The sequence below is a fragment of the Canis lupus genome, chromosome 19, assembly GCF_003254725.2.
Source record: "Canis lupus dingo isolate Sandy chromosome 19, ASM325472v2, whole genome shotgun sequence".
Classification (NCBI taxonomy): domain Eukaryota; kingdom Metazoa; phylum Chordata; class Mammalia; order Carnivora; family Canidae; genus Canis; species Canis lupus.
In genome coordinates, this window is record NC_064261.1 from 23,225,499 (window position 1) to 23,234,875 (window position 9,377).

Genomic DNA, 9,377 nt, shown 5'->3' on the forward strand with positions numbered 1-9,377 from the left:
AGGGTACAGACTGTTTTGGCCCCTGCCCAGGTCCTCATATCCCTGCATCATGAACCCCTTGACACTCACAGGATGTATATTAAGTCACATGTTGGGCAGGAAGCTGCCTGATACAGGGGGTGGTCCGTCATGTGGGGGATTCTTCTGCTCCACACCACACCTTGCCTCTGGACAATGCCCTCATCCCCTCTTTCATCAGACAGTAAACCAGAACATAAACAGTCAGTGTCTGGCGGTGTGGATAATGGGCAGAGAGGGCGGAGTGAGGGAGATGGGAGCAGGGCTCCTGGGCAGAGCGTGGCCAGGGTACAGGCCTGCTGTATCATGGCAGCAGTGACAGTGAGGGCCAGGGTGGGCAAGGTGAAGGTGGGTATCATGCTCATGAGTCTGATGTCAGGCCGACAGACTACGGGTGTGTGTGCCTACCAGGGCTCCCACATTGTCCACACGAGTTGGGTAGTGGCCTGGGGCTGCTAGCCCCTTGAGCAGGTTCCACAGTCTGCCTGAGCCCTTCTCCCCATAGGCCGTGTTTGAGGGACAGGATGGGGGAGAGAAGGACATTGCCCAGGGCATGGCCGTGTCCTGCACAGAGAAGGTGCCACATATTCCATCCTGATGTCCTTCCCAGTCACCCTGGCAGGGGTAAGCCCCTGCTCCTGTGCAACTGGGCCAGCATCCAGGGATGCAGTGAGGAGAGAAGTCACTCTGCTTAACACCCATGTGATGCATAGGGTGCTGCGGGGTCAGCGTGAGCCCCGGGGGCTCAGGAGGACTCAGCTCAGCCTTCACCAGAGAGCACAAAGAGGAAGCTCCAAGGACCAGAAGACTCCCCTGTGTCTTCTGGAACCTGCCAGATACACCAGCAACCCTGGGCTTAAGGCCCTCAAACCCCCGGCATCTCGGCCATAGTCCTCCTAGCTGCCTAACCAGGCAGAGAGCAGCTGTACTGTGGACTTTGAGGAAGAAGCTTGAATTCCTCCTGCCTCAAGACTTGCTGTGGGACTCTGGGCCAGTCACGTACCCTCTTGGGCTGTGAGCAGAGGGACTTGAAAAGCAGGTGGGCCTGCCTCCATTGGCAGGACTCCCATCAGTCCCGGCTGTCCAGATGGCAGCTGTAGGTCACAGGGAACCGTCACCTCTCTGGCCTACATTAGTGCGTTAGGAGGGACTCCCATCCACCCGGCCTCCCCAGGACCTCTAGGTGCCAGCAGTGGGAGGGATGATGGCCCTGTTCCTGTTACAGGGACCCGCGGGAGGGTCTGGGAGCCGCAGTCTCTGCCAGACCTACGCCCATAGTGGGACGGGGCCAGTGCTGACGCAGGACGACAGCCTGAAGACCAGGGGGTACACCTGGGGAGGGTCCCCGCGCCCTTCGTGCACAGTGGGTTCTTGCCCTCAGAGCTTACCCTGAGGCCATGTTCAACTCCAGCTGGCCTTGGCTGGCACCAAGTAGACCAGCTTGTCAGTTGATACTTCAGATGGCTTTTCTGAATGGGAGGAACTCCTAGGCTGCCCCATGTCCTTGTGGATGACGAGGGGCCCACAGCAGTGGAGGGGATCCAGGTGAGCCTCAGCCTCCCTGTAGGACCTGTGGGCACAGGCAGGGCCCAGTGGGGCGGGGCTGCGGACACTTGCACAGAGGCCTGCACTTGTTCATATGCATGTTTCTGGGTGTGTCCTTGTGCTTACTGCTTTGGGTCTACCTGTCTTGGCCTCTTCAGAAGCACTTGACATGGTCAAGTGGTTGGTCATGGTTTTCTATTTCATTCCTAGGAGGTTGACCCTTGAATGAACTGAGCTTTCTCGTCCTGGCCACAATTAGTGGCTTTCTCACTGCAGAGGAGAGCCCTTGAGGAGAGGCCAGCCGCCCCACCCCGTGCTAAAGCCACTGGGAGCCTCCAGGCAACTGCCTAACTCCTCAGGCTTGGTTTCCTCCACTGGGGGCTGCAGGTGCCACAGGAGGTGACCTCCCTGGGGAGTCACGCTGGCCCTGCTGAGCACACACACGGGAGCCAGCTTCCTTCCTGCCTGCCCCCTCCCCTGTGGGAGGCTATGGTCACTGAGCTAGCGCTGTGCAGAGGCCGAAGGAGGCACCGTGTCTGCAGCACAAGGCTTCCCTGGGGGGCGGCACTGCCTGAGGTCTGGAGGATGAGCTGCGTCAGCTCATGAAGCAGAGGGAAGAGAACACAGCTTGTGCCAAGGCCCTGAAGTTTCTCCCCCGGAGACAGTGAGGCGGTTTAAGGAGGTCCACTGGTCACAGGGCCTGAGGGGGTGCAGGTGGCCCCTTGTGCATCTTCCAAGGGCAGTAGGAGCCACCAAAGTGTGTTTTGCAGGAGCTGGGGGTTGGATGTGGGATACAGGGCTACCCCCACCGCAGGAGCTTGAATGAGCTACCTGCAGAGGCCAGAGACCAGTGGTCCGTGCTTGGCTGGGGCACAGTACCTGGGAAGGGCACTTCCAGAGCGAACGAGGACCTGAGGGGGAGATTGGAGCAGAACCCAGGCGGCACAGAGGAGTTGGCAGCTGGGATGCCTGCCCTGCTCTCTACTCCCTGCTGTGAAACGGGTCCCTGACCCCCACTGCCCAGGTGCCCTCCACCATCTGCCTTGCCCAACTGCCCCCACCCCCAGGGCATAGTACGAGCCAATAGGAGCCACAGGGGATGTCAGGGGGCCACCTGCTGCCCTGTTTCTTCCTCAGTTATCTGCACAGAAGGACCAGTCTTTCCCTCTGCTGCCCCCCTACACACAACGGAGCCTTTGGCTGGCTGCCCCTTGCCCTTGGGCTCTGCTTGAGAGATCCCAGGACCCCCAGCGGAGTACATGCTCCTCCTTCAGCCTGGGGTAACCTGCGGTGGTGTATGGGTCCCATTAGGCTCCTGCCACCTGCCCAGGTTCTCCTCAGCCTGGGACTCATCCCACCAGGCACAGGCAGCTGTTCAGCCAGCCCTGGAGGAGAGGCTTCCCAGAATAACCTCTCTGGGGTTGACCCCACACACCAGGCCTGTCTGTCACACAGGGAGTCATTTCTCCTGTGGTATGGATGCTCCTCGCTTCCAGCACAAAGTGGCATTTTGAGGGATCCCTGCCTTCCTGAGGTGGAAGCAGTTCCTGGGAAACAAATTATGAATTATGGGTCTCCTGGGCGTCCTGGGTTGGGTGGTCTACACTGGTGCGGGGGTGAACTGGGCCTGCAGGAGGCCCTGACCAGGCTTGGACATGCAGCCTGGGGCTGTAAGTGACTTCTGCCGAGTGGCCCTGTGACTCTAGCCCACTGGTTCCAGGTGGCATAGGCTCAGGGGCACCCTCTCCACCCCACCACAGGGCAGAGACGAGTTGTCCCTCCTGAGGAGGGAGCAGACTGGAAAGCAGCCATGGGGTTCAGGGGAAGCCCCTGGAGAAGACCCTAGACCAGGCTTCAGGAGGCACTGAAGTCAGGCACATCTGGACACCATGGTGGTCACATGTGGCAGACACAGTGGTGGCCAAGGGCCCTTTCACATCCCTGGGTGATGTCCTGGGTTTCTCATTCAGAAGTGGCTGTTTGGAGAACTACCCTAGTGGTTGGTATTAGAGGTACCTGTGGTCCCCCAGAGTATACCCAAAGCCATCCAATTTGGGGCTCCCGCCCCATAATGATCCCCAGATTTCCGGCCTCTTACCTTACCACTGTCCCCATCTCATTACAGGAAGTTCTACTACATCACCCTGCTTCGAGACCCTGTGTCCCGCTACCTGAGCGAGTGGCGGCATGTGCAGCGGGGTGCCACGTGGAAGACATCGCTGCACATGTGTGACGGGCGCACGCCCACACCCGAGGAGCTGCCTCCCTGCTACGAGGGCACAGACTGGTCGGGCTGCACACTGCAGGAGTTCATGGACTGCCCCTACAACCTGGCCAACAACCGCCAGGTGCGCATGCTGGCCGACCTGAGCCTGGTGGGCTGCTACAACCTGTCCTTCATCCCCGAGGGCAAGCGGGCGCAGCTGCTGCTGGAGAGCGCCAAGAAGAACCTGCGGGGCATGGCCTTCTTTGGCCTCACGGAGTTCCAGCGCAAGACGCAGTACCTGTTCGAGCGGACGTTCAACCTCAAGTTCATCCGGCCTTTCATGCAGTACAACAGCACACGGGCGGGCGGTGTGGAGGTGGACGAGGACACTATCCGGCGCATCGAGGAGCTCAATGACCTGGACATGCAGCTTTACGACTACGCCAAGGACCTCTTCCAGCAGCGCTACCAGTACAAGCGACAGCTGGAGCGCCGGGAGCAGCGCCTCAAGAGCCGGGAGGAGCGCCTGCTGCACCGCGCCAAGGAGGCCCTGCCACGAGAGGACGCCGACGAGCCGGGCCGTGTGCCCACCGAGGACTACATGAGCCACATCATCGAGAAGTGGTAGTGGTGGCCGGCAGGGAGGGAGGTACCTCGGGGGTGGGGGGCATCAGATGGACCCACCGGAGCTCTGGTGGGAAGAGGGGCCCAGGTGCACTCGCCGGAGGGGAGATGCGTGCTGCTCGAGGCTGAGGAAGTGAGGCACGGTGGCCGGCGGGGCCAGTTCTCATGGTTCCCCGCAGACTGGGGACTGAGGAATCAATCGGTGCAACCCCCCAGGCCACAGGAGAGTGTGCTTAAGGGACACCCTGGGCAGGCCTGAGGGGAACAGGGGCAGGTGGTGTCCCTGCCTCCATGGCCTCCTTCCTCGCCATGGCCCAAGGTCTGAAGACAAGAAAAAGCAGAGTGGAGACCAGACTCGCCCTGCCAGGAGCACGTCCTACACCCACTGTGCACACCTATCTGCTCTCTCCCCACCGCTGGCCGGCAGCAGCCCGACACCAGCTCCAGGCACCTTCCCAGGCTCAGGCCACCTGGGTGGTCCCTGGGCCTCTGGTGGCCCCGATGCTCCTGGGCCTGAGTGAAGCCCCTTCCCTGGGCGCACAGGCAGCCCCTTGAGATGTCCTCAGGCATGGAGCTCTAGCTTACCCATCTTCAACGGCCAGGGCCCACCTCACCTAAAGCTGAGAAGATTCTAGTCCTGCTCTTGGGAAGCTCATCCTCTCTCTGGCCCAGGGTCAAAACACGCAGTCTGGCTTCATGCTTTGGGTCAGGAGATCAAAGCACACCTTGTGGGATCCCTCCCCCCATGTCCCATAGCCCTCAGGCTGAGGAGGGCTGCAGGGAGATGGGCCCACATGCACCTCTGTGGACAGCGTGCATCCCAGGAGTACAAAGGCTGTGACCAGGGATGTGGCCACCTATGTCTAAACACCCCTCCCCCTGCCAGCTAGCCTTTGGGGTGACCACCTAGCCAGACCAGCTTAGACAGGAAGAGAGTTTCCTCTGCCCGATTTACCTTTCTGACCCTCTCAGATTTGTTAGACCAGCACTGGCCCCAGGCTCATCACTTCGACATTTATTCAGGGGTCATACCCCACCGTTCCCACAACCCCACATGCAAAAGTACAATCAAGCCTCCATTGGCTAGAAAACGGCAGACCACCTGCTGCCCATGAACCGTATGTTGGGGCCACGGTGATTCTGTAGGGCTGGAAAAGGGGACTCAGCCTTTCAGATTCTCAACTAGAGTTGGAAGAAATGGCTCTCAGTGGCTCCCTACTCCCCAGATACACAGCCCTTCTCACCCCAGGTTTTCCCTGCATTTCCTTTTGCCCACCCCCTGGCCACAGCCAGTCAGGCCCCGTTCCTGGCAGCCCTGCAGATTGGAGAAGCCATGTTCCATTCTGTTACAGATACTACCCCCATGCCTGACTCCTCTTGTGCTCCATGGGCCAGGCCACTGTCTCTGGGGGTGCTCTCCCCACAGGAGGCCCAAGACCTGGGGTGTAGGGAGCAAAATATGAGCCTCACACCCAAGGTGGCTGAGTGGCCTTGGCCTGTCTCCTAGAGAGGACCCACGTGTGCCTGCAGGCACCTGGGCAGTGAAGGTGACAGCCGCAGCCTCATGGGCAGTTTCTACCAGGCACCCTCCTCCCTGCCCCAGGTTCTCTTCAGCCATCGCAGCTGTTCCCCTACAGGTTGGGGAAGCCAGGAACCTTCCATAGCACAGGAAATCCTAAAGTGTCTAGTGAGGTGGCTACCCAGGAGGAGGTAGCCTTTCGTCTTTGCCTGCCTGCCACAGGGATGGTGTGTACTTCCTGCTTCCGACCCCAGCCACTGCATCTTGTAGTCCAAGGGCAGTGGTGAGCAGGCGGGGATGGGCACTGCGCCTGCCCAGCCCCAGACCACCCCCCACAGAGGATGCGTTGTGCTGAGCAGGCAAGCATCCAGGTGACCTAGTGGTTCTTTCAAGGGGTCCACCTGGGGGGATGTGTTCTGACACCCGTCTTTTGAAATAGGCCTGCTGCAGGGAGGAGGGTGGGACATGTTCGTGAGAACTCTGTCTTGCACAAGCACGTAAGTTGCTGGGGCTTGCTGCAGCCTCCACCAGGAGGGTGTCCCCTCCAGGCACTCATGCAGAGCTCAGCCCGGTTCTGCCTGAGTCCCTGGGCACCTGGCCCTCCTCGAGGTGGGCTTCCTGTGTGTGTGCAGGCTTGAGTGTAGGATCTGTTTTGTACATATTAGAATGTTTTAACTTATGATCCGTTGTCCCAGCTCACACGGAAACACGGGTCTCTCCTTGGTTTCTTTGCTGCATCTGGAAAGCAGTCCGATCTGGGGCCAGGACCTAGGTCCAGGTGCCCAGAGATAGCGCCAGGTGCCAGTACACCTAGGCCCCTCAAGCCTCCAGTCCACTTCCGCTCAGGCTGCCTGTGTTGAGGTGAAGGTTCCCCACGCCTGGAGCATCTTCTCCGACGTTGCCACCTGCTGGGGCTCCACTGAAGGGACGCCCTGCCTGGGGGCTCTATCTGGGGCTGAGAGGACAGAGGCAACACGGTGGGCCCACAGCCCACTCCCTACACAGACCTGCAATGTCCCCTCCTGGAGGAGGAACCAGGGACAGCAGAACTGTCCGAGCAATGAGTCTGTGACCTTTTTTGGGGAACTGGAAGCGTTTAACTTGAACCCAGGGGCGTTTAAAGCTTTATTTATTTATAGCTTCTTATAAAAAAAAAAAGTGTTGAGAAGAAAATCTTTTGGTTATTCATACAAGACAAACGAGTTGGTGATGGAAAAGCAAGTCATAATCATCTAATTGTTTTTGTCTAGGTCAAGAATGAATGTTAGCAGATGAAATAAACCCTTGACAAGGAGTGCAGGTGTGCTGTGGTCTGTAGTGACAGCCAGCCGCCCCACGCGGTGTGGCCGGACCTTCGTGGTCTGATTCTCAAAATGAGCATCCTGGCATGGAGGTGGAGGCCGAGGCAGGGGCTTCCCTCCGGTGCAGGCAGCCCAGGAGGAGAGGCGTTCACACGCTTTCTCGCTTGAGGCTCTGTGCAAGTCAGAGCTGCACCTGTCGTCCCCACAGAGCACGGGTTAGCGATGATTCATTGCGGCGCTTGGCAACAGGACCCCAGCTCAGATTCCGGCTGAGAAAGGCAGACACCGTGTGCTTCTCGGTGACCTCTTTCTTCTCAACTTTTAATCTGGAAAGATCGCAAACAAGGCGAAAGAATAGCTCATGGATCCTCATCACCCCCTAGCCTAGATTTGCCTGGATTCACATTGCGTCCTGTTTCCTTGTCGCACAGGCACACTTGCTCTCTGTCCACACATGTACACACTGGGGACACACACGCGTACACCTCCACACGTCACTCAGGCATGCTTTTCTCTGAAACATTCGAAAATGCGGCACAGTCCCCAGAATCCCAGTCCCATCGGCATGTAGCTCCTAAGAAGGACATTCTGCTACGAAACCCAATGCCATTATCGTGTCCCGACCTGTGACGGAGATCCCAGCTCACGGACAGTCGGGTCCCCACTTCCCGGTTCTCCCCCAAGGTCTTGAGGACGAATTGTGAGCCGAGGGCCGGGAGCGCCCGCCGTCTTCCTCCCTCTCCTTCCACGCAGTGGAGCCCCGGCCCGCCCCGCCAGCCGCTCCCTTGTCGGCCCGGTTGGCTCTTACAATGTCTGCATAATTCTGTTCTCTCACGAGCAGGTCCTGTTAAACATTTGGTCACAAATGCCAAATGTGGCCACGGACCTGATGGAGTCCAGTGCTCGGATGAGACTGGGAGGGGGAGCCCTTGCTTCCCTTCTGGGCCGTAATCCGACCACAGGGAAATGGCCCTGTCCCACTCAGAGCAGGAAGCTGGCTGTTGCTGCACGGCTGTGGGGCCCGGGGCCAGGCCACCAACTCTGCACCTGCACGAGGGGCCCGGGAGACCCAGCGGGCTGAGTCGGAAGTCACTGAGTCAGGGACTTCACACGCAAGACTGGAAAAGCTAGTTGAAGCTTGTGGTTCAGACCGCAGGCCTTCCTCTCCCTCCCAGATTGTGGACCCGGATCCTCCTACTATGTTCTGAGAGGAAGAGCCGGGCAGCTGAGGCTTCTCTGCTGCAGAGAGGAGCCCCCCAACAACTGAGGGGCGGAGCAGAAACCCAGGAGAGGGGGCTCATCGCAGGTCCCACAGCAGTCCAAGGGGCTCACGCTGGGTGCGGAGCCTCAAGGATTCTCTCCTTCTGCTCCTCTCCCCCAGCACTGCTGGCTCTCCATCTCAAAAAATAAATACAAATAAAGTTGGAGGCCCCCTTCAGCCTTCCGGAGCTCAAGGCCGGCAGGCTCCTGAGTTCTGCCCAGCCCCTCACTCCCTTCCTACTCCCAGCAGTAGCCTCCCCTGTGTCAGCCAAGGGGTGGACACTGTCCCCCCACAGTGGGCCCTGCCCCTCACCCACCGCTAGGCAAACCCAAGCCTAATGGAGCTCCTCTGATATGCGGGTCTGGCCCAGCCCCCCTCCCCATCCAGCCCACTGCTGCCCCCCTGCTGTCCCCTCTTCATACCCAACATTCTAGGGGACCAACAGCTGCCGCTTCCTAGGACGGGCCTGCTACTAACTTGCTTCCCCTGGATCTTGACCCCAAAATCTGGCAGCCACTTGTCCTCACTTAGTGCTCTGTGTGGTTCCAGTTCTCTCTTCCCAGAGCAAAGTACTCCCTACTCACCCCACCTGGGCAGAGTCCCCTTTCCGCTGCCACAGGAAAGAGCCTGTCCTCTGCCTTCCATGCTCCCAGCCCAGAGCACACAGGTTCCCCAGAGGCCAAAGGCCAACCCCAGGGGGATGGCAGCCCACAGCCCCCTCCCGGGAGTACATGCCTGGTCTCGGGGATCTCCAAGCCTGGGAGGACTCCAAAGGAAGCTGTGTGCATCGATGTCGTGGGGACCCTTTGCCCCTCATCCCCTTCTGGCTGGCCAGCCCCCTCCCCACAAGCTTTTGCCCCAGTGCACTAGGGTGGGCACCCGGCTTCCTTAACAAGGCCTAGC

At 59.4% G+C, this 9,377-nt stretch overlaps 1 protein-coding gene across 1 annotated transcript in view; it reads left to right on the plus strand.

Moving 5' to 3' along the window:
• The window catches only part of HS6ST1 (heparan sulfate 6-O-sulfotransferase 1), a 41,723-nt gene extending 34,517 nt beyond the window's left edge, over positions 1–7,206 (plus strand). Inside the window, exon 2 of the mRNA XM_025435943.3 lies at positions 3,689–7,206. Within this exon, the coding sequence (XP_025291728.1) occupies positions 3,689–4,397 (709 nt within the window). The 3' untranslated portion in view covers positions 4,398–7,206. The remainder of the gene's footprint in view (positions 1–3,688) is intronic.
• Positions 7,207–9,377: the final 2,171 nt, after the last annotated feature.